The sequence below is a fragment of the Phaseolus vulgaris genome, chromosome 6 (genome assembly GCF_051622355.1).
Source record: "Phaseolus vulgaris cultivar YP4 chromosome 6, ASM5162235v1, whole genome shotgun sequence".
Lineage (NCBI taxonomy): Eukaryota > Viridiplantae > Streptophyta > Magnoliopsida > Fabales > Fabaceae > Phaseolus > Phaseolus vulgaris.
The window spans coordinates 7040446-7065675 of NC_143503.1; the positions used below are offsets into that span (position 1 = coordinate 7040446).

At 37.6% G+C, this 25230-nt stretch overlaps 1 protein-coding gene across 2 annotated transcripts in view; it reads left to right on the forward strand.

Annotated features, from left to right (window-relative positions):
• Positions 1-4871: 4871 nt before the first annotated feature.
• LOC137830920 (ubiquitin C-terminal hydrolase 13) overlaps positions 4872-25230 on the forward strand; it is a 32528-nt gene continuing 12169 nt past the window's right edge. Inside the window, exons 1-11 of one of the 2 annotated variants that reach the window (XM_068638329.2) lie at positions 4872-5097; positions 5476-5545; positions 6115-6265; positions 6383-6540; positions 7097-7362; positions 7449-7667; positions 7738-7846; positions 7927-8042; positions 17284-17382; positions 18031-18140; positions 18860-18934. In XM_068638329.2, the coding sequence (XP_068494430.1) occupies positions 5068-5097; positions 5476-5545; positions 6115-6265; positions 6383-6540; positions 7097-7362; positions 7449-7667; positions 7738-7846; positions 7927-8042; positions 17284-17382; positions 18031-18140; positions 18860-18934 (1403 nt within the window). In that variant the 5' untranslated portion in view covers positions 4872-5067. The remainder of the gene's footprint in view (positions 5098-5475; positions 5546-6114; positions 6266-6382; positions 6541-7096; positions 7363-7448; positions 7668-7737; positions 7847-7926; positions 8043-17283; positions 17383-18030; positions 18141-18859; positions 18935-25230) is intronic. The other variant, XM_068638332.2, reaches the window with a different exon arrangement.

The window sequence follows — 25230 nt, forward strand, 5'->3', positions numbered from 1 at the left end:
CGCCCTCAGTGGCGATGTGTTCCACAGCGCAACGCCTTATCTCAGCAAAGGTTCGGGGACAGTTGCGGATGATTGACTCGCAAAAAGGCCCAGGGAAGACCCCCTTCCTGAACGCGTAGACAATCATGGGCTCCTCCGTGGTGCCAACCTTCACCACCTGGGCCCCAAAGCGATTAATATACTCCTTCAAGGTCTCGCCTTGATACTGCTTCACATCAAACAAGTCGTACGAGACCGGCGGTGGAGCCCTGTTTGCTAGATACTGCTCCCTGAACAGCTGCGAGAGCTGTGCGAAGGAGGTGATATAGCCATTCGGAAGACTAATGAACCAGTCCATGGCCATCCCAGTCAAAGTGCTCATGAAGAGCTTGCACTTTACAGCGTCGGAGCCGCCTACCAGCATCATTTGCGTGTGGAACGCAGTGAGATGTGCTTCGGGGTCCTCCATCCCTGTGAAGGTTACCTTGGGCCCCACAAATGTGTTGGGGATCACCGTCTCTAGTATCGACTGCGAGAACGGTGTAGAGAACTCCCTTGGGGGAGTGGAACCCTCGGGCTCATCCCCGTCGCGTAGCCCTGAGTTGTTGCGCCACCCACGACGCAACTCCTCATTCTTGCAACAGAGCTCCTCATTTCTCGCCTGAGACGCCGCGAGATCCTCCTGCGTGCGTTCTTGCTCAGCCTTTGACGCTGCCATTGCCTCCTGCAATGCCTGCATCATACCCATGACTTACTGTATGGTCATCTCTTCGCTCTCAGCGCGCGTCGAACCTTGCCTCGTGGACCTCATCTTCTGCGGTTTCAGGAACTTCTTCTAGCTGTCGTGTAACTCCAAGGGATGAAGAAAACGTTGGGAACTCAAACTCAAACGAACACGATCAAACAGTGAATTGAACTGAAGGCTATCGGTGAAAATGCACCACTTTCACAACGAACAGTGGCTTTTGGTACAATCTCGAAGGAACTGAATCGGAAACTGCAATTGGAAAACTAGACACTTGCGGTAGGACTGATGTTTTAGATCGGGCCCCACGGTGGGCGCCAAATGTTCCCGCCGGTTGACCAGATTGTGCTTCGTGCGTAGCTAAGACTCGCGTATCAAGGACTCCTTCGTCTTTGTTCCAAATTCCCACCCTTAGCCGCCGTGAGTACCTGAAAAGAAGTGAACAATGGGGCGCCCTCGCGGCCGTTTGCACTCCGACGATCAAGTCAGCAAGCGAGAAACACCAAAAGACACACCTCCGTATCGGAGCACCGTGAATGGATGCTCTGAAGGTGGTAAAATAACTGAGTAACTGATTTCTCTCTAATTGCCTGTGCGTACAGTGGGTTCGCGAGCAAGCAACTAGAGTGTGTGTGTGTAAAAACTGAGCAAGTAACTGCCATGTGTTCTTCTAACTTGATCGATGTTCTATGTGGAGGGCCTTACAGCGCCGTAACCCAACTTAGGGATATTCCATCGTGTAAGTCCTCCTTCCTCGAAGTGCATCTGGCGCAAGGGGTGACTTTCTGGGTGCTAACTTATGCGCCCAGCCTCTAGTCACTCGCCCTGGGAGTGTATCTACCTTCCTCTCGTACTACGCACATGGTTCGCCCCTGGGCGTGGCCCTCTCATGGGTCGTATCTCTCCCAGGGGTCTCCCAGAGGTGGCGTGGGTACTTCACAAGTCAGGTTACTCCTCACTGGTACTGGGAATATGGCCTTGAAGCCACCTTTCTCTTCTCTTTATTTCTGTTCTGAGATACCGGGGCCCGAGGCCTCTCGTGGTGTCGCCCCCTCCACGGTCTTTCCTACTCGTGGGTATCGGGGGGTGACATCGTCGATGTCTCAACTTGGCAACACCTCAACCTGGCGACGCCTTAGCCTGGCCACGCCTTAACCTAGCGACGCCTTATCCTGGCGACGCCTTAAGCGGTCAACCTGTTGACTTTCCTCCCTGGGCTCCCTGGATGGGTCCCACCATATGTTTGACTTTGGCTTTGACTTTGACTTTGGTCAACGCCCGGGGACGGGACGGTACAGCTAATGTCACCCTCTGCTACCCATCCCAGCTCTCCGGGTTGGATAGTAACTGTATAGGTTCCCCTGCGGTTTTTTAAGCTACTTTCGTAACATTTTGGGCCATCTTTTGGTCGACTTTTATTGTGATCATCTTCCCTTCAGCCGAAGGCAACTTCATCTTCATGTGGGTGGTTGAGGCCACTGCCCCTAACTTATTCAAGGAAGGTCGGCCCAGGAGCAGGTTTATGCAGAAGACGCGTTGACGACGATGTATTTGATGGTAATAGTTCTGGCCGCACTTTCATCAGCAAAGTTTGTCCTCGATTCAATGTATCCTCGCACCTCTACCTGGTCACCTGCGAAACCAACTAGACAGCCATCATATGGCCTTAATTGGTAAGGGGAAATCTGCAAATTGGTAAAATTTCCCTAGAACATTACGCTGAGCTCCCTTGATCAATTAGGACTCTGTGCACCTTACGTCCTACAGTGATAACAGATATCACCACTGGATAGTCTTCATGGGGAAACACATCCTCCAAGTCGGCCCTTGTGAAACAAAGGGAAAGCTTGGTAGATCGACCGAGCTCCCTTGCATTTAGAGACATTACCACTCGGGCATAACGTTTGCGCTTAGAGGCTGAACTTCCCCCTCCGGAGAATCCTCCTACGATTGTGCTTAACCCTCCAAGGACTAGAGCTTCGTGCTTTTGCTCAGAGGATGTGGTTTTCGCCTTCGACCCTTCTTGTTCGACCTCGAGATATTCTGTCAATAAACTCTCTTTGACTAAGTTTTCCAGGTGGTAACTTAGGAAGATGCATCACTCGGTTCCATTTCCATAAGCTCGGTGAAAATCACATCAAATATCCCTTCGTGACCCTAAAAACCGGTTTGTCTTTTGGGGAACTTCAATTTGTCTGCCTCCCCGGACATGCCTATGAGTTCTATGCAGGATACTCTAAATTTAGGCTTGATTGATGTCTCTTCCCCAGCCTTTGCCTTAGGTTCATCCTTCTTGGTGACATACGGGACTTACCTCTGGTTCGCTCCTGATAGAACGATCTCGGTTATTCTCCTTGTACTTGGGTTGTTTAAAACCTGAGCTACCATTTTTCCTGAGCACGACCTCTTTGGCCTCGATATGGACGGTAGCTCGTCCAGGCACCTTGGATAACGTCTCTGTTGGATTCCTGATTAATGAATCGTTGAACGGGCTTGTTGTCATCCCTTGTACAAAAGTGGCAACCACCATCTCTTCATCCTAAGTTTGAAGTCTTACTAAGACTGTGTAGAATCTATTCAAGTATTCTTTAAGAAACTCCCCTTCCCTCTATTTGACATTGAAAAGATCATACAATCGTGGAGGGTTGACCTTATTAGCCATGAACTGCTCCTTAAACATTCGAGAGAACTGAGGGAAAGAGGTGATGTGACCATCCGGGATTACACTAGATGATTCTTGGGGTCCCCTACCCCAGAGAAAAAAGCGATCTTGGGTGTGATGTGATGGGGCGGCACAAGCTCTTCCATGATTTGCTGAGAGAACTACTTGGAGTCATCTCTTGATGACAAGTTTGGGGAACGTTCCCGAGTGGGACGTCGGCCTTGTCAGTGCAAGCTATTCTACAACTCATCGTTGGTCTTACAGAATTCTTCATTAGCTTGTGTGAGCTCCTCCATAGTTATTCGAGAGGCCTCAATCTCTACCATAAGGCGGGCCTGGCTCAACCGCGTTTCCTCTCGAAGGTGCTCTTGGTCGGCTCGGGCTTCTGCTCGTAGCCGTTCTTGCTCGACCCTGACTTCTTCTCGAATTCGCTCTTGTTCACGTTGATATTCTTCGTTTGCCTCCTCGAGACCCCTCATGGTCTCCATAATTTGTTGCAAAGTGGGGGCCTCGCTTCCTTCAGATCCCAACGGTCCTTGCCTCGTGTTTCTCATCGCGTGGAATGCTCAGACACAAATTGATGGAAGATGGCCAAGCACAACCTCACATAAAAAGACAAGAGCCAAGACATGAGCATTCAAAGCCAAACCAAGAGCATTTAGGCCAAAGGGAGGAGCGTCTAGGCCAAGCGAATCCATGAAGATTTGTATATGCTACATGAAGGCCCATTAAGGGTAGCTTGGTATTAGTTGTGGTGTTAGTATACGGTGGGATCAGGTTTGACTTGTCTCACATGAATTGTCTAATCGAGTTTACTACAGTTAAGTGCTGAGGATCCGAGCACGTCCGACCAGTACAACATTATGTATTTAACAATTTTTTTTCATTATTCTTATTATAAATATTTATTTAATTAAAAAACGTAAAACATAACAAAGTGATTTTTTATATTTGAAAATTTAATATTTCCTATTTTTCTATGAAAAAAAAAAAAAATTCCTCTTTACGTATTTTCTTCCAAAACAAAAAAAATAATACAATATTTTCTATCTATCTCAATTTTTTCCCTTTATATTTACGTTTCATTCCTTGACATTTGTGTTTAAACAAACAACATAGAAATGAAATCTACAATTTTGCTTAAAAGTGTAGAACAATTATTATAAAAAGTAGTTAGTTGCATGTATCTTCAAATCACTCAACAAGTTTACAAAATAACTGACGCAAGTATTTTTAATTAATGATTAATGATTATGTATATAATGAAATGAAAAACTAAAATATGTTTTCCGTCTTTATAAAATTTTATATATATTAACCATAGAATAGACATTATTCTAAAATATTACGAAAATTCTTTAGAGTATATATTTTATATTTAAAATTTTACGTAACTTAAAATATATTTTACTCTAATAAAAAAATGAATGATTATTTTATATGAAAGGTAAATTTCAGTAATACCCTAAGAATTCATGAGTTTCTAAGAACTAGGTCCACAGTCGCAAAGATGAAATCCCCGTTTTGTCCAAACCCCAAATAAAGACCAAAGACCTCTTTCGTTCTCTTTTCTCTGTAACAAGCTCTTCTGGTGTTGATCTCGTTTTCTCAAACACACTACACTTTCTCCTTCTCCACTCTCTCTCTCTCTAACGATAACCCTCGCAGGTTCCAATTCACCATGACGGTGATGATGCCAGCACCCATTGATGTACGCGTTCGTTCCCTAACCTTAAACGCACACACATACACACTGCGCGCATCGTTTCGCTCCTATTTATTCACAATATTAAGTCGCGTTGTGCTTACTTCGGGCGATTCTGCGCCCAACCGCGAGTCGTGTTATTCAATTAGGTGTTCTCCACTTCCGAGTGAGGGAACTGACGGGGGTTTCGGTTTTCGTTTTTTCTTTTTCTGTTTTGCCGTTGTTTTGATCTGAGCGAGGGAGCGTTTTGCGCAATTTCGCGATTTGTAGTGCAGTTCGGGGTTTCGATTTTAGGGCTTTGTGTTTACGATTGGGGTTGCGGTGGGCGTTGCGGTGGATCCGAACTTGGGTGGCGTAGTTGATTTTGGTTTTTGTTTTGTGCAGCAGCAAGAGGACGAGGAGGTGCTCGTGCCGCACACGGATTTGCCTGAGAACAATCATCAACCTATGGAAGGTAGTTCTCGTTTCCTGTTCTTGCGATTCCTTTGATCTGGGCTTTTAGTTTTTTTCGTTTTTAATTTTGGGTCAAGGAGCTGGGGTTTTTTCAGCGTCCTTAGCTTCTGTGTGATTTAATTGAATTGTTTTGGAGGTTCGGCAAAATGGTTTATGCATTGTTGCTGGGAGAGAGAGAGTGGGAGAGATGAGTGAAAAATTGGTTTAAGTTTTTGGTTGGGCCAGTTTTTCGTGTTTAAGTGTAGGAAATTCGTTAGTGAGTCTATGCGTTGGGATTTTGATTATTTTTTTTAATAAGAAACGTTTTTCAGCTAAAGTTTCAGAACGGAAAATGATTTGCGTCCAATCATTGGTTGATTTGTATTTGAAAGTTGTGGGGTTTTGATGCAATTGTTTATTGTGTAATTAATTAGGTAACTTCATTTTACCTGTGTTCCTGGTTAGCTATTGGAGGGTCTAGTTCGGTTAGGTTCACCTTTTTATTACTTTGGGGGGGTAATTTATGATTTCAGCTAATTCCAGACATGATAGGTGATTGTTCACTTTTCTTGTTTCTTTGATGGTCGTTAGTTGTAGCTCAACCTGAAACTGCCAATGCTGTGGAGAGTCAGCCTGTTGAGGATCCTCCATCGTCTAGATTCACATGGAGAATTGAAAACTTTTCGAGGCTGAATACAAAGAAGCTCTATTCAGAACAATTTGTTGTTGGTGGCTATAAATGGTATTTTTCTGAGATGTAGTAAACTGGTTATACATTGTCAATTTCCTTGAATATGCTCATGTATGTATACTTGTTTCCAGTGATTATCTCCTTCAAACTTGGTTTTGTTCTTCACAGGCGGGTGCTTATTTTCCCAAAAGGAAACAATGTGGACTATTTGTCTATGTATTTGGATGTTGCAGATTCAGCTAGTTTGCCCTATGGTTGGAGTAGATATGCACAGTTTAGCTTGGCAGTTGTTAATCAAATCCATAATAAGTATTCTGTGAGAAAAGGTAGTCCTGCAGTTTGATCTTTACACTTTTACAAGATGACATAGATTAGCCATAGGTGTAGAATAGAAAAGAGCATTGCTGAAATTAAAGGTAAAGAATTTTGATAGGTTTTTAGTGCATGTAGTGGATGGAAGAGCATTTGAGACCTCCTTGCATGGTAAATATTCTATTATAATTAGTCAATTAGCTATACATCATTTTCTGATAAATCATGTGACACCTTTACTCATTCCATAGTTTATTTTTTGTTTCATAGCTAATTTTCTGTTTCTTACCATTTGGATAGTGGAACTATGGAATGGGGTGGGGTTATTGATAGTAGATGTTTAAATTCATTCATATACATATGACATGGTTCATATCGCGGTCAACCTTTCGTTCCTCCCTCTTGCACCTTGTTTAAAAATTTGGTGGAGAATGAGATTGACTTCTAAAGTTTATGTTGTTACTTGTCTCAATTATTATTTTTTATTAAAAGAGGAAGTAAAAGTAAAAAGGCACAGTTTTTTGGATTTATTATAGGCTTGTTGTAACTCAATTCTACTACACTATGCAGACACACAGCATCAATTTAATGCACGTGAAAGTGATTGGGGTTTCACGTCCTTCATGCCTCTTGGTGAATTGTATGATCCTAGTAGAGGGTATCTTGTGAATGATACTCTTATAGTTGAAGCTGAGGTTCTTGTTCGTAGGATTGTTGATTACTGGACTTATGATTCAAAGAAGGAGACTGGCTATGTCGGGCTTAAGAACCAAGGAGCTACCTGTTATATGAATTCTCTACTCCAAACCTTGTACCATATTCCTTATTTTAGAAAGGTTAAAACAGTTTATCACATTTTGTTTCGCCTGAAGTTATCTGTTGGAAAGCAATGAGAAGTTGGTTTGTGGATATAATATTTCAGGCTGTGTACCATATGCCAACAACTGAAAATGATATGCCCTCTGGTAGCATCCCTTTGGCTTTACAAAGTTTATTCTACAAGCTTCAATACAGTGACACCAGTGTTGCGACGAAGGAGCTGACAAAGTCTTTTGGATGGGATACATATGATTCTTTCATGCAGCATGATGTTCAAGAACTAAATCGGGTTCTCTGTGAAAAGCTTGAAGACAAAATGAAGGTATGAAAATAACTTTGGTTAATTTTCTTCTTGATGAGTGACCATATCTAATGGTTTTATTTGTCTCCAGGGAACTGTTGTTGAGGGAACCATACAAAAATTATTTGAAGGGCACCATATGAATTACATAGAATGCATCAATGTAGACTACAAATCAACTAGAAAAGAGTCATTTTATGGTAATTCCTTAGGCATTTTGAATTCAATTATGTGTTTAGTTCTTGTATAATTCTAATTTAGTTTTACATATCCATGTTAGACCTTCAGCTTGATGTCAAAGGTTGTCGTGATGTTTATGCTTCCTTTGATAAGTATGTTGAAGTTGAAAGACTTGAGGGGGATAACAAATATCATGCTGAACAGTATGGTTTGCAGGTTAGTTGCTATTCATAAATGCTGCATCAGCATATAATAAACTATTAGAGTCATTTGGAGAAGTTAACCTTGTCTTTCAAAGGACTTTTGTATTTTTGTTTAATTCTGTTTTTGATATTATTATTCTAATGTCTTCTACGAACTGTTTCCATTCTAAAATAGAAGAATTAAGGTTTTTATGAATTACTTTAGTCTTCTGCATCAATAATGGCTGGGTCAGATGTTGGGTGCATTTTTGAAACTGTGATGCATCATCCTGAATATTATCTGGGAGAGTGCAAGAAGCTGTAAATTGATAGTTATATAGATTTTCATGGTGTTCGTGTTAAATTTTGAAAAATCCATAACTGTTCTTAGAAAAGTTGAAAGCTAAGTTACTGATTACAGTTTTCATGCCGAGTGTCAAGGTAGTAGAATTCTAGATAAGATGTAGTAGAAAGATAAACTCTTTCTATTATTTAAGGATGATCCTACATCATATGATAGTGCAGTCAGTTTATATACCAGCTCTAGTAGTGCAAAGCAAGCTTACAGCAATAACCAACTTATATTATATAAATCTATTTCTTTTATATAATATAGATATAGATAGCTAAACTAACAGAACGTTTTCTGCCTTAGCTGAGAAGTATATCACACACAACAATACTCTAATGTAGGGAACCCTTGCTTCAATGTTCTTTTCACACTACTTGGTTATATTTTAGCTTTTATGTTTGGTGGATGTTATCCATGATCTTGTGCAATCTCTCTCTTCCGCCTTGCCTTTCTATCAAAAGCCAAAAGTTCATAGCAATTTATTTGCTTATTGGGGGAAATAAGCCAGTGACAACTTCACTTGTAAGAGGTTGTATTTGAAGAACACTTAGGCAAAAAACCTTCTACCATTCATCTTGTTGTTGCATGTGTTATCCCTCATTTGCTTCAGTGCATTCTGTACTTTGATGTTTTACAACCATCTAAATTAGCAAGTGAATGTGATATTCTATGAAGGGTGTGCTTGGGCATGAGACTCTCACCTAGTGGGATTTGAGTAGGGTAGATGTACGCACTACTAGACCCTGTCCTCACAAAAGCGTGGGTCTAGGATGGGTTTAACTCACCTGTCCGCACAAAAGGCAAGGTGGGGTAGGGTAGGTGTTCACGCTCAGAGGATATAGGTCTAAAGTTTTAGTAATCATCTCCATATCCGTTGGGTTTTCTCAAGACAGGGTAAATCAATTGGTAAATGGTCACAATTTTTTACAATTTTAATTATACATACATTTGAGATAAATTATATATTAAATACTAATATTTTAATTCAAACAATACAAAAAAGAACAATTTAAAAACAATTTAAAATAAGTTAATAATTATATTATATTTTTAGTTAAATGTATAATTTTGCGTTTGTTATTTAATTATTTTATACTTTAAACATGATTTAACAATTGAAATATAGAAGTTTAAGAGTTATAACAATAAGGTCATATATATATATCATATATTTATAATATTGTATATCGTGATGTAAAAATTATATATAGAAAAGGTAACAAGGTGGGTAGGCAAAGCAGGTATTCCTAGTCAAAGTCGGCTAGGTTTGGGTTAGGGGTTCATGGTTGTTTGCCATGCCTACTCCCTATGTAATCCTAACCCTGTTAGTGGAGAGGTTGTTTCTAGGATTTGATTCAATGAACTCCTGATTTCTAGGCATCTTGTCCAAGTTATTTATGATATTTGCTTGACTGAGGGAATTGTGCTATTCAATAGATCAAGCTATTTGTGATATATTCTTGAACATGTCTTCTATTCGCTGGTTTACTTGCAAATTGTGGTACAACCATAATTTGCAACTAGAGACTGGGGTAACTGAACATGAAGCATGTTGAATAACTCTACGAAATAAAGCATGTAGCAATGTATAACTGTGAAACATGAATTTGAGCTTCTTAAAATAAGGTTGGAGCTTGAGATACAAATGCTACTATCTAAATAGAGGCTATGTCTACTACTAGATGAAGTTGCATGTAGAACTAAGCAAGAAGTAGTGGCAATGGAGATTGTAGCAACAAAGAAAGACATGGATACATGCACCCATCGGCAGATGATACTTGAACTATTGAATAGTGGATTGTGTTTTTGTATGAATGCAAGTCAAACTAAAATAAAATATAAGCAATATGACATGTTTGGATTGAGAGTCAAAATTTACATATTTTCCTTATCAAAATGACATGTTATGCTTTGCAAAAAACAAAGAAGCATCTTCAAAATGCAAGTACTTGGTCTCCTTATAAAATATTCCGATGTTATAATAGCCTGTATTTTGCAAAAGTGAACAATGTTGTGAAACTCGTAGATTGGAAGAGGATCAGAAAGGGATTTAAAACTCGTAACTCGAGGACTGCAACTCGACTCGTAAGAGTTACTAGTATAATAAAAAGTTATATTTAAATCAGACATTCTTTGAGTAGATGTAGGTTGTGATTTTCTTACCCATTGCATTGCTTCAAATTAGTTTATAGCCAGCGCAATAAAAAATTAAAACAAAATATTGTAATGGTTACGGGGCTCAATTGAAATCCAAAATATAAAAGGAGCATGAGCTCTCTCCCTCCTACAACACAACAAAATTGAAAATAGTTGAATAGAAAGGAGAACAATGACACCCGAGGAATAGAGAGGACAACGACGAGCGCTATGGTCGGGGGCTCAACAACGATGGCGAGCGTGACGACGTCTGCTATGGTATGCAGTGTGTGCAATGTCCAACAATGACGATCTTGAACAGAAGCGGCGCCACTAATGGCAAGGAGAACGACATGCTTTTTTTGTTTTTTTTTAATAAATTCTGGCTCGAGTTGCGGATCAAAGACAATCATCGATCCTTTGATTCAGCTACCTACTCCCAAACTCGTTTTGATCCGCTCAGGCAGTGACCCTCCATGCGAGTCAACACGATTTCTTCTCTAAAATCGTTGAATCGTGCGAGTATATGAGTATACTCGCGATTTTACAACATTGTATGTGACTACGTTTAGAAACTTTTGTATCTCTATTATCTGTTATTTTTGGTTATAATTTAACTGACAACCTTTTTTGGCTTCAAATTCTCTTACCACTTGAAGAGCTGATCAACTTAGCATTTTTTAAAATGTTTGGTTGAATGTTTGGATGTATCCAATATTGTCTTATCTTATATTTTGTATTATCCATTACGATTGTTTTCCCTATTTTCGCATTAACTCTTAGGATTGGTTATTTATTTCCTTTTCCTATTATTTATTTCTTATTAAGTTAGGATTATGATTGCCATAGTTGTATTTAGAGGTGATAAAAATTAGAGTTATTGTGCTCTGCTTATGTATTTAATATATATAGTAAAACAAAAGAGTACACACTCGTGAGTTCAACCGAGTTCAGCTACTTTGCATTGAGTCCACAGAGTTTGTTTAAAAAACGAGTTTGCTTCCAAGTTATCTGCATGGGGTGAGTAGGAACATAAACTTAGATGAGTTAAGGAGTCAACTCGTGAGTTTGATAATCATGGTAAATACTACATCATCAACATACTTTATTAAGTACACATATTTTCTAGGTGAGGTGTGACAATAGATTACAGAGTGGTCTGCTTCACTACATTTCAGCCCAAAGGATAGAACAATGTGGCTGAATTTTCCAAACCAAGCATGGGGAGATTGCTTGAGACCATAAGAAGAGTGACACAACTTACAAACCAAACTCTCCCTGAGTAACAAACCCAGGTGGTTGCACCGTGTTGACCTCCTTTTCTAGATCACCATGCATAAAAGCTTTTTCAATATCTAATTGATGAAAGGGATCAATGACGAATGAATGCCATGCCAATGAAAAGTGTGACTTTAGTTTAGTCATTTTGGTTCCGGGGAAAAAGTATCACTATCTATGTAGCACGGACACGGACACGGACACGCACACTGCACGGACACGGACATGAAGATACATATAATATCTAAAATGTAAGATACGGGGACACGAATCTATATATTATATAATTATGAATTATATAAATTGACAATAAAGATTTATGTGCAAAAAAGTATGTTCCAGATTATTTTTTGGAACAAAAAAATGTTTTTTATGACTGGTTCAAAATGATTTGTTTCTTATTTTTATAATCATAATACGAATTTATACAATAAGTTTGAATTTTTAGAAAATTAATGTATTTTTCCTTTTTAAAATTGTGTTAGAACTGTACTAGAATTGTCAGAAACTCAACAAATACTTTTTGAATTTGACACTTCATGGATACGTATCCTACAATTGTCATACGAGTGTCGGTATTCGATATGAGTATCTGACACCGATACGCCATTTAAGAGAAGTGTCTGAGCTTTATAAATCACTATGGTCAAGCCCATAGAAATGAGTATATCCTTTAGCTACCAATTAAGCTTTTAGAGAATCAACTTCACCATTAGGTCCAACCTTAATGGCATAAACCGAACATCAACCTAAGTCTTCTTCTCGAAAGGAAGATGAACTAACTCCCATGTCTTGTTATGTTTAAGAGTTTGCATTTCAGTAATCATGGCTTGTCGTCACCCAAGATGATGAAGTGCTTTTGTCACTTTTTTAGCAATAGAAATAGAAAAGACAAGAAATTAAGGAAAAATAGGAAGGGCACAACTTGTGGTAGCTAAGGATATTGTAAATAGCTTGAGAATTATTGTAGATCGAGAACCTTTACAAAAGACAATGGGCCAATTTGAGTCATCATGTTCGGTGATAATTGTGAAGGACCTGCTGAAGAGGACTCACCTTGGGCTTTTGGAGCCATTTGGTTCTTGGTGTTGATAGTTAATGAACGACAATGACAATGGTTTAGATGGATTTTTTTAGGGTATTTTGGGTCTTAGGAGCCAAAGAACAAAAAACTCAATTAAAGTAAGGGTACAAGTAAAACATGTTGGACAAAATTAGAATCCTATGTAGAAGGAGGGAAGAACAAAGTTGGTTAAAAAAGTGACATTGGCAAACATGTAGTATTTCTTGGTCTTAGGAGAGTAACATTGAATTCGAGAATAGCCCAATAAGACATATTTGAGGGTTCTAATTGAGAGTTTATCTAATCCTCAAGACATCATCGGCAAAACATACACAACCAAAAACACGTAGAGTGATATGAAAGAGGGGTTCTTTTGGAAAGAGAATGGAGTTGGGAACTTTATTTTCTAGTGAGAAGACATTTTACCTGAGGCAGACCAAGAGAGATAATTTTACCCATTCAATTCTTTAGAAGTAATGGTAGGAGTTTTGGAGAAGGTGGTGGCATGTCCAATAAACATTTTTTTCGTAGGTGACCAATAAAAAATAAACAGGTAATGAGAAACAATAGAGAATCAACCAAACTGGATATATATATATATATATACATGAACATATATACATTCATATACATATATGATGTGTGTACAAAAATGTAACGGTAAGGATCTTACCATAAACCCTAACCTTAAAGTTGGGTACAAACAAAAGAAATAATAATAAAATATCATTACATTTTAGCAAAAAATAATATATATATCTTTTATGAAGAGAGAACTTCCTAAGAAAAACATTTAATTGCCTTAGAAAGGTTGTCAATGTGGAGAGACATCAATTACAACCAAACACTCTAAATGAGACATGAAATAAAGAATCACTACGAAGTATTATTGAGTAAGGAATTTAAATTTTTTAAGAGAGGAAGAAGACATTCTATTTATTAAAAAGCACGCGGTGGGGAGTGCATCTCTATAATGATGTACAAGAACACTTGTATTAAACACTCATGTGCATTTAGTTTCCAATGAAATGTCTATACTTCTCCTTTGCTATACCATTTTGTGTGGTGTGTGAGATAAGTAGGTTGATGTAGAATACTCTTTGATGATAAAAGAAGAATGCTCAATAGATAAATATTCGACATTGTAGCTTTTGAAGATTCTTATTATTTTTTCTAATTGGTTCTTAATCTCATTAAAAAAGGACATGAATATGGATGAAAGTTCAGATCTGCCTTTCATTAAATAAAATCCATGTATAGTAAAAGAATACATCAATGAAGGATATATAAAACGAAAAGACATCAATGAAGGATATATAAAATGAAAAGATGACACAACTTGGTCCCTAAATATTTGAATGAAGGGTAGCGAAAATTGAGTTACATATTTTTTCAATTTTGTTTAGCAAAGGATGACCTAACATGTTTTCTTAATATGATTCACATTCTAACACTTGAAGTTGCTCAATATTAGGAGTTATTGTCTTTAACTTGGCCCAATTTGGTTGACCCAAACGTTCATGAAAAAGATTTGTAGTTGGCATTGAAAAGACCTTTTGATTCATGTCCTTGGCTAAACAAACAACCCATACTATGTTCGTGGATAACAAAGGAATTAGTATCAAAGGTTACCCAACAATTGAAAGAGAGAGTTAATTGACTTTGAGAGATTAAATTATAAGGACAATATGGAATGTAAAAGGCAAAAATTAAGATCTAAAGAGAAGAAGGAACTTGACCAATTCCTTGGGATGCAACTTTGGATCCATTGGCTATAGTAATAAGGTGAGTGATTTTTGGTGAACAAATAAATTAAAATGACAAACTATTACTAGAATGTGATCGAAGGCACTTGAGCCAAGAATCTGTAGAGCTTGACTTTCCATAGATTGGTGCAATAGAATATTGAGCTTGATTGTTGATTATTTTAGATTTCAACATCAAATAATCATTGTATCTGTCATCAGAAAACATAGAATCTCCTTTTTAAGAATTAGACACATTGGGTGGTTTGTCTAAAAAACCTTGAAAGGAATGACAACTTTCTTGGGTATGACTCATTCTTTTGCAATATGTGCATTGTGGATGTCCACTCTAGCCTCCATGAGAGGGTTGCTATGACCTCTTCTTCCATAGGGTGTTACCATTTCTAAGTTTCAATAACCTTAGTTGAAATTTCATCATTCACCAGGGTACCTCAAGAATTCTAGAGAATAAACTATTTGTGGAAGGCATATTTTAATCGCAAACTAGAATTTGATCATCTATGATCAAAATTTGAGTGTAAACTTTAGAATCATGACCAAGTATAACAAATCATAATTTTCCAAACCATAAGAAATCTGTTGACACACCGATGGATCCTAATACTAAACTTCTATCGAGTTAGGGGGAACCAGTTTCATATCTGGAGTGATATAAAAGATTTGTTGAAAAACCGAAGTACTTCATGATCTATTGTCATGACATTTCCTTCGTGGTAAGACTACATAATGATGGCGTCTGCCTTTTGTGAGCTCATTTGGCTCAAACAGAGCCTTAAAGAACACTAAGATTTGGGGAAGCTGCTCAAATGACTCTAATTTGTGATACCAAGTTGGTTTCCATAGTGCCTCAAATCCAATATTTCTTGAAGGAACTGTGCATATAAGGATAAATTGTGACTTCAGTAAATAAAAGATTTTATTTAGAGACACCAGTGTTGGAGATCTCACATTGACTAGAGATTAGAATATTTTATAATATATGAGTGGGTGCAAACCTCACCTTATAAGCTGGTTTTATAAGATTTAGTTAGGCTTAAAGTCCATTTCTTAATATGGTATTAGAGTCATTTAAAGCCTATCCTAGCGAGAGTGTTTGTTGGGCTTATCAGGTCACCCGCTACGGGGTCGCTATCAGACCACCAATGTTATCAATTATCGGCCATGGTGGATTTTCTAACCACTGCCACAACAAGGCGGTGGCGATGCAGATTTTCGATGGTGGCCCATGGCGACCGCTTTTGCCATCTCGGAGTGGTAACAAATAGCAGAAATATCCAAAAAAGCGGAGAAAAAGACAGTGGCAGTGGCGGCGGCGCACACTGTGACGACGGGGAAGCATGAGGAATGAGTTGTGGCGGTGCTGCGCATAAGGAAGGAGGAGCTGCGGCGACGCTGTGTAAAAGAAAGAAGGAGCTGCGGCGACGCTGCGTAAAAGAAAGGAGGAGTTGCGGCAGTGCTGCGTATAGTGAAGTTGGAGATGCGACGGCGCTGCGTATAATGAAGTTAGAGCTGCGGTGGCGCCATGCATAAGGAGATGCAGGCACATACCTAAACCTAATTTTTAAAAGACATAATTTTGGGCCAAAGGCCCATTTCAATTTTAACCTAATAAAACCTATTAAAATTTAAATATGGAATGTGGTGTGTGGTGTGCGACTGAAACCCTAAGTAAAAATCACAGCTTAGTTAAATTTTGGTTTTTTCGACCTATTTTGGTCCCATTTAAAAAATTATAACTATTTTCATCCCTTTTATATATAGGTATAGAAGATTATATTTCTTTCGACCACAATGCTTTCGCCTAACCCGTTATGTTTACCGTTATAACTCTATAAAGGATTTTTGGGGTCTTTGATATGATCAGTTATCCGATATCGATAACACTGCGGACAACCCATAATATATAATCCCACGCACAAGTTAGTAGCCTTGATGTGAGAGGGGTGTGTTGGATATCTCACATTGACTAGAGATTAAGACATTTCATAATATATAAGTTGCAAACCTCATCTTATAAGCCGGTTTTATAAGGTTGAGTTAGGCTTAAAGTCCATTTCTTAATATTTTATAAGGCTGTGTTGGACTTAAAGTCCACTTCTTAATTGTATAAGGGCCATTGAGCCTATCCTAGCGAGAGTTTGTTGGTCTTATCAAGCCACTCGCTATTGGCCTGGGCCTAAGGTGGTGTGTTGGAGATCCCACATCGAGTAGAGATCAAGACATTTAATAGTTTATAAGTTAGTGCAGACCTCACCTTATAAGCCAGTTTTATAAGGTTGAGTTAGGCTTAAGTCCACTTCTTAATAACTACCACTCTGTTTTATTAATGCCAACGTTAAGTTGGATGATATTTTCACTAAATCATTGTGGGTCACTAGAATTGACTATATATGCAACACACTTGGTGCATATGATTTATTATACATTTATTTTTATATGGCCTTGGGGGGGCCATCCTTATATAATGCTATATATGATATATGTATATATGTTCCTCAGCTTTGCCCAACCAACTAGGGGATTCTATCACAACTCTACTATTTCTCTCTACAGCTCCAAACAGTCTCTTCATATTTTGTTAAGTTGCTTGGTTGCCTGAATGCAAAACTTTAAGCAGATTTATTTTTATTAAGCTTGATGCGTAAACTAATTTACTTTTTAATGAACATGACTATTTCAGGATGCTAAGAAGGGTGTCCTATTTGTTGAATTTCCTCCTGTTCTTCAACTTCAGCTAAAAAGATTTGAATATGACTTTATGCGGGATACTATGGTTAAGGTTGGTGGTCCAATTGATAAATTGCTGATATTTTTTTGCAGTTAGTACCTTCGAATGCTGAAATTTTTTATTGCATGCTCTCAAATAGGGCTTCAATTAGTGTAACTGTCATATGGAGTGAGCTGCATCTGGTGCGCTTTAGCTGTACTGTAACATGCCAACGAAGAGTGTTAAAATTATGCATGACAATGTATGATGCTACCCCTTTTTGGTTGTTAGTAGTGGTGCTTTCATGGTATCGCTAATTTGCTACTGATACTGTTTATTCTTCCAAGAAAGTGATTTGGTGTGTATTTGGAAGGCAATTTGATCTAAAGTGGTTGGTGGTGTTGCAAAATAGTTGCTTGCTGAGTGATTGAGTAGTTTTGGTAGGATTTAAAGGATAGCGCTTTATACAATTGCAATACATGGTGGACCCTACACCACCGTTGGTTAATTATACTTGTTAGAAAAATAGTTTTTTGTAACTGCTATGGCCAGGGATAGGGATTGTGTATTATACACAAAAACAGAAGATTTTCTGCTAGAGAGCGGATGGGTATTAGCTATTATTATGAGTGTCTATGCTTCTTTCAATATTCATTCACGTTTGATAGATTTCAAATGGAAATGGTAGTCTAATTTTTTCTTGGTGCTCGTACTATATAGATTAATGACCGTTATGAGTTTCCCTTGCAACTTGATCTTGACCGTGATGATGGAAAATATCTTTCACCTGATGCTGATAGGACTGTCCGCAATCTTTATACACTTCACAGGTAATGATAGTGTTTGTTAATACAGACTGTGTAATGATAGTGTTTGTTAAGATAAATTGCATTTGGTAGTCACTTTTATAGTTTGATTATTTACTTTTTTGAGCATTCATAACTGGTTATTTTGTGGTTGGTGATTCGGTATGTGATTCCTAGTTTTGTATTCGTTTATTGAGAGTATGAGTGTGCAATTTTTATGGGCTTCATTGCTTTATAAGTTGCCGAGTTTTCTTTCAATGTGCAATTTTTATAGGCTTGTTTCTGTACATGTTGCTTAGTTTCCTTGTTACTGTAAGGATGAAAATAGAAAATTGAACTATTATTCTACTTTTCTGACTATTGGGAAGAGCGAAGATTTTGTGTGGATCTCACATGACTATTTTCTTTCTCTTCCATTTCCTTTGTATTTCAAACTATGGACAATATGTTTTCTTTCTTATAGTTAATTTTCTCATAGGCATTTCTATTATAACAAAAAAATTAGGGAAAGTTGGTGAATTGCTGTCATTGGGGAATGCATGTAATTGGTGTCTGAAGTTATATTTGAAAGTTTTTTCTTTGACAATAGGTATTGTTGTGCATCTTCTCATATGAAATAGGATTACCCTTTTATTAAAGAAATGCTTGAAAATTATAAATTTTGTTTATCCATGCTGTGAGGATATTGTTATCCAATTTTGTTTTGTGCTTATGTTTTAACATACGTTAAATTTTTTTTCCAGTGTTTTGGTTCACAGTGGAGGTGTGCATGGCGGACATTATTATGCTTTTATCAGGCCAACCCTCTCTGAACAGTGGTATGTGTAAATAGTTTGAGAGCTCTCTTCTGCTCATTGTATCTAGGATTTATTTATACATGTATGTGATGGGGACATGAGAGAAATATATTAAATATGAAGAACAATAACTTGCTGTTGGGAATACAGTGTCTTAACAGATTATGTTACGCACATCTTTTTTTTTTTGGGCAAGGAGTTCTGGTTGGTGTTGTGTAGGGAGGCACAAGTCAGAAGCAAACCATTTAGTTTTATATTAAGATAGAGAAAGTAAAGTATTATTGATTCTCAGTAAATAAACAAAAGTTGGTAATTCTCTCTCATAGTTGTCATATGTAGACCAGGGTATTACCACTGATGGGTGTTGGTTGTCACTGACTGAACCTGTTGGTTACAACTGTCTAATAGAAAGGAGATTGTAAAAAGCTATAACTGTGTAATAAAAAGAAGACATTTAAGGGGAAAATCATAGAAAGACAATTTTAATTTTAACTCATCCTCAGAAAACCGGTTCTAAAGTGAGATTTGCATCGAATTATATTATAATTTGGTTATATCTCTAATTGATCTTGGATCTCCAACACATCCTATCACACTGAGTCTTGGACATCTCGAGCGTGTAACTAAATATTTTTGGGTAGTCCAATAAATACTTGATAGGGGTGATAACACCATAGACCGAACAAAATCTTATTAGGATACACAGTCATACCATCTTAGAAAGTGGACTTTAAGCCATATACAACCTCACGGAAGTGACATATAAGATGAAGTTTACACTTATATACTATAATTTAGTCGTCTCTCTAGTCAATATGAGATTTCTAACATAAAAGAAAAATATCTGACAAGAAGTTACAATTGTCTAACTGACTGACCTCTTGGTTACAACTGTTTAATAGGAAAATAGTTTGCAGCCTGAAACCATAGGAGATGATATGGATTTAGCTTCAAGACGTTTGTCTTAGCAAACAAGTCTTTAATGTATTTGGTTTGGACCATGAGAAGGAACCTGTTGAGTTAAGGACAAACCTATATGCCAAGGAACTAGTCAAGGTTACCAAATTATTTGAGAGAAAAGACAGTACAGTTTCTTAGATGGTGGATAAGGGAAGGGAGCTACCCATGATAGTTATGTTGCCCACATGCCAATAATTATACAATGCAGGACTCATGACTGTAGGCGAGCAAGGAAGAGTAACATTTTCTGTCTTTGAAACCAAACTGCTGTCAGGTGGCTGAGTCCACCAAACTAGGTGTGTGGAGCTTGTTTAAGGTCATACATCGTTTTGTGAAGCTTGAAAAAAAGAGGTATCTACTTCAAAACCTGGCGGTTGGATCATGTCGACTTCATCATCAAGGATGCTATTGAGGAATGTGTTATGAACATCTAAAAGATTGACCAGTTACAAGTAAGAGCTTGTCTGAGTATGATCTGAATATAGACGGTATTTATAACGGGAGAATGTCTCCCTAAAGTCGAAACTCGAGTGCTGGTTAAATTCTTTAGGAACCAGTTGTGCTTTGTATCTACAAACAGTGCCACCAGGATTTTCTTCAACCTGAAAGACATGCTTGCAGCTGATGGCAGCTTGGTGAGGAGGAAGAGGGAGCATAGACCAAGCAATTCTTCCTTTACAGCAGAAAACTATTTTGGATCTTCAAGAGCATGTTTGGTGGTTTTAGGTTCTATAGGGACAAGTATATATGTAGGATGGATGTGAGGTTCTAAATTCTAGATTTTAACTTGGTTTGCAGGGGATGGGTATTGAGAGGTCTAGCAGGTAGAGAAGGTCTGGTGGATAGTAAATATGAAGAGGTATTTAAGAGGGTAAAATTGTAGGAACAATGGCAGGGACAAAAAAAGAGATGGAATAGGGGAAAATAGTTCAGGTTAAGGTAAATTTGTTTTAGTTGGAAAAACATCTTTGGAGATGTAGAGTCTTCTGTGTTCTGTGTCTTCAATGCTACGTCTCTGTGTTCGACACTGACACGTGTTCAACATGTATCAAACACTTTTGTTAAAGTTTCTAATCTAAACATTTTTTTTGGCTCCAACACTCTTGCAACATTCAACACAATTTTGAGACAATTAATAAGGACAAACACAATGATGTTTTAAGATGGTGATCAACAATGGGGTGAAATTTTAGATCTTTTAATGTTTAGATAGATGTATTAAATTTGTTTTTGTCTTAGGATATTATGTGTTCAAGTTATTATATTTGACTAACTTATTTATTTCTGTTTTTGAATATAATCTTGATTGTCAATGGAAATTATTCATAATAATGTTCAACAGGTCTACACACCCACATATATATATATATATATGTGTATATGTATATCCATCCTTATCGTCGTATCCTACATTTTGAAAATTGTAGGTGTCACAATGTGCATGTCATGTTTGGTGTTCATGTCTGTGCTTCATAGCTTAAATTTGTAACCCTTGTGGTGCAGAGTATCGAAGGTAGAGTGGAAGGGAGTGAAATTCCAGCTTGTGTGAATTATATGATCTAAGCAGCAAAAAACTGGCACACCAATAACTTTGAGAAAACCATAGGCAGGTGATTGTGTATGGAACAACAAAGTTCTAAGGTGCATAGGATAGTATAAACTGCTATAAGGAAGGCATGATCCCAATAAGACAATAAGAGAGACATTTGACTAAGAAGAGTAATGATTGTTAGGGATATAGTTCTATGATTAATGTCTAGGGAGATACGGTAAACATGGTAGGGACTAATTCACCACAAAAATTGCACAAAAGTAGACAAAACATCAGATTTGTGTTTGAAAAGAAATACATATGTAAAACATGAGCAATCATTTACAAAAGAAATATAACAAGAGAAATTGTTTGTAGAAATGGGAGAAGGATTCCACAAATTACTGAAGTTCAATTTGAAAGGTGAAAATGTAGTTGGTAAGAGAGTGTTTAGAGGGTGGTCCATGGACTTTGGCCATACAATAAGCAGAATAAAATGACATGCATGCTTTATTTAGTTAAAAAGTATTTATAGGTTGGAAGTTCAACATGTAGTACATGCAAATTGGAATAGCCCAACTGTAAATGCCAATTTGCTCAGTATGCGATTGACATTAATATTGGAAACAATAAAATGTAAACAAAGCACAGGGGAACTAGGAGGCTGATCTTGTTGCTAAATATGTTGACTGGAAAATTGATAAAGGTCCTCCAGTGCAACATGTTCGTGAAGCATGATTTTGTTGGATGGTTGAGATTTTGCAAAATAGTGGCTAGCATGAAACTCAATAAACATTGTTATTTTTGAGCAAATATGTTAACACTTAATGAGGTTTCTTTGTGATGTAATGAACATGCAAGAATTTGTTAATAGGCGAATAGTCTTTCGGGTTATTGAAAATGTATCTCGCCTTCTAGTCTGTTCCTAAAAGTGTTGAATTTAAAAATTAGAACCCCAAAGTATGATCAACTTTTCATGTTGGTGCCTTGTGATAGACTTAGTTTGTCAACATGACATGTTAAGTGACACGTCAACTACCATCTTATCCTCAACTTGGTATGTTAGGTGGTGGTGGACTTGTCACATAATGTGGTATATAAGGAAACTAACTCTATTAGTTCACATCTCCCATACGAAGGACTAATGAGAAAAATGACTCTTACTTCAAGGTACTAATTTTAATTTCAACACTTTTAGGGGCTTTTCGTGGATATGAAAGGCTATTGATCCTCAAGAATAACATTGATTTTAGGATTATGTGAAGAAGTGAGTACAGAAGAGCTAGATGAGAAAATATATAAACCCAGTTGGTTGTGAATGATGATCTGTTTAGGAGTTTGTTGGATATTTTGAGAGGCACTAATCACATGCTATGAAGCCCTAGAGTTAGGAAACCAAGACTGAGAGTTAGCTTCGCTTGATCAGTTTTGCAACCGTAACTTGAAAAAAATTGGGAAGAGTGAAGTGTTGTTGGACTGTTGATGTGTGAAGGAGAATGCTAATGTTGTTACTTGTTAGGAGGTGGCTGTGACCACTTAGAGACTGAGGAGTAAAGTAATAATTGAGTTTCCTTGTGATTGAGGCCAGTGCATGACAAAAACAGGTGTGGTTGTGGCATGAAAAACGAGGATTGAAAAGATTGTAGCAAGTGAGAGCAGTGTGCCGTTATCATATGATGTATTAATTCATTAAGATATGATCTTTTACAATTGTAATATGATACAGACTATAAAGCAATAGCCCTTATCAAAATTGTTAATGAACTTATCCAGAACCTACACATATATTGGCTTTCTGCTCAATTTTATGTGCCTTTGATACTGCCACATTGATTTTTCTTTGTTTTGTTATGTTTTTGTTCATTTGCTTTTTTAATCCCATTTAGTATGTGATATTGCAATTCTAGATTGCTAGATCTTAATCCTAGCTAAATAATAAGGAAATAAATCATGATGTATTGACGGTAGGATTTATATGATGTTTTACAATGTGATACGCAACTTAAAAGCATTAGCCCTTATCAATACCTATAATAGATCATAATACTAGCTTGATAAGGAAACAAAGTATGAAATGTTGAGAATTGTGAACCCGACCTTATATAAGACCGACCTTGTTAGGCAACATCTACATAAGACCATAAGATCAACCTCTTTAGGTGGTATTTACAAAAGACCCACCTTATCGGGCAAGTCCTGACCTAACTTTATCGGCATGACATTTGCTTAGAATTTCACATTACGTAACAAACGCAAGTTCATTTTTTGAACTTGCAATTGTCTAAACGATAATGGAGAACAAGGCCTTAAATCGATTGGGCACAACTTGTGTCATAATGACTTGTGTCCTAATGAAAATGGGCTACCTAATGTTTTCGTGCACGACGATACACCTATTAGGCACAACATACATCGTAATTTATTTATGGGTTTTTCGTTGAATAAACCTTTTCACCTTGCCTACTTGACTTGAGGATGTGGGGTTGTGTATCGATAGTTACTATGATCTCCTATTAAGAGGGAATGTAACTTATTTATGGAGTTGGTTATAGGCAATGTTGTTAAATTTGAGGATCGTAACTCAGGGATCGTAAGAGTTACAACACAACTAAAAACATTCAAAACAGATTCTTAGTTCATAAAATATTGATATAAAATAATTAATAAAATTCATAAATGTTTAATACACTTAATTATCCAAGGAAATTCTTTTCTTGAATCCCTCACACCTTGCTCCACCAAGGGAGCAGTAGAAGAGAAGAGAAGAACGTAACAAAGAACAATGAGCAACCAACGACGAGGACTAGCAGTGAGAGTAAGCGACGACAAACGATGAGGAGAGCAAGTGGTGTTGGAATACAAGCGTAACTGCGAACGCGATTGCGAAGACAAGCGTAGTTGTCAACACAATTGAGAAGTGCGACAATGATGGTGCGAGTGCGAGAGTAGTGGCGGCGAGAGCGAGTGAAGGTTCGTTGGTTTTGTTTCAGATTTCTTACTAACCCAACAAAGCATCACATTTTAGGTTGTTTTGGGCATTATTTTGGACAAGTGGGCCGTGATGCGATGCACCATGTTTTTGACAAAAAATGATCGTTCATGAGTCGAGTAGAAGATTGAGAAGCTCCAACATCCTTCGATTCATTGAGCCGTGCGACAACTCGTTCTGGTCCCCTCCGAATTCGATTCGCCGTCCTAGTGACCTCAGCTTGGCCTCCAAACTTGCTAAATTATGCTAGTATGCGAGAGATGTGATAACACTACTTGAAATATTTGCCAAAAATAAGGGAATATCTGCTTGTCGTATATGAAATCGTTTGAGAAAAGTTCAAACTCTAAAAATTAGATTATATTAGTTGGGATTTAAAGGATAATAAACAACTAACTAGGGCTTATAAAATACATTTCTCATTATGAACAAAAAAAAAACATGAATGCTCTAGTTTGAGGCCATTTAAACTTTGATACCAGAATAGAAGGACATATTTGAGAGGAAGTGGAAGATTGGAGACATGTGGTTGTCCTTTGTTTACTGTTATTATCCTTGGTTGCTTGATTTCTAGGGTTATACAACGTTCTGGATTCCTTAATAGTTCCAATTGCCCTTCTTGTTTCCATACTAGAAAAACTGAATGAGAGGGGAAGAAAGTTACAAAACAATTTAGGTCATGAGTAAGTTTTTAAACACAAAGAAAGTTATTAGAATTTTTTGGAGCAAGAAGGACATTTCTAAGGTTGGAGATGACAAAAGAGCACTATTGTGTAGTCCAATTATTGGGACACATGCAAGGTAGTTAAAATTCTGATTATGATAAAGATAGTGAAG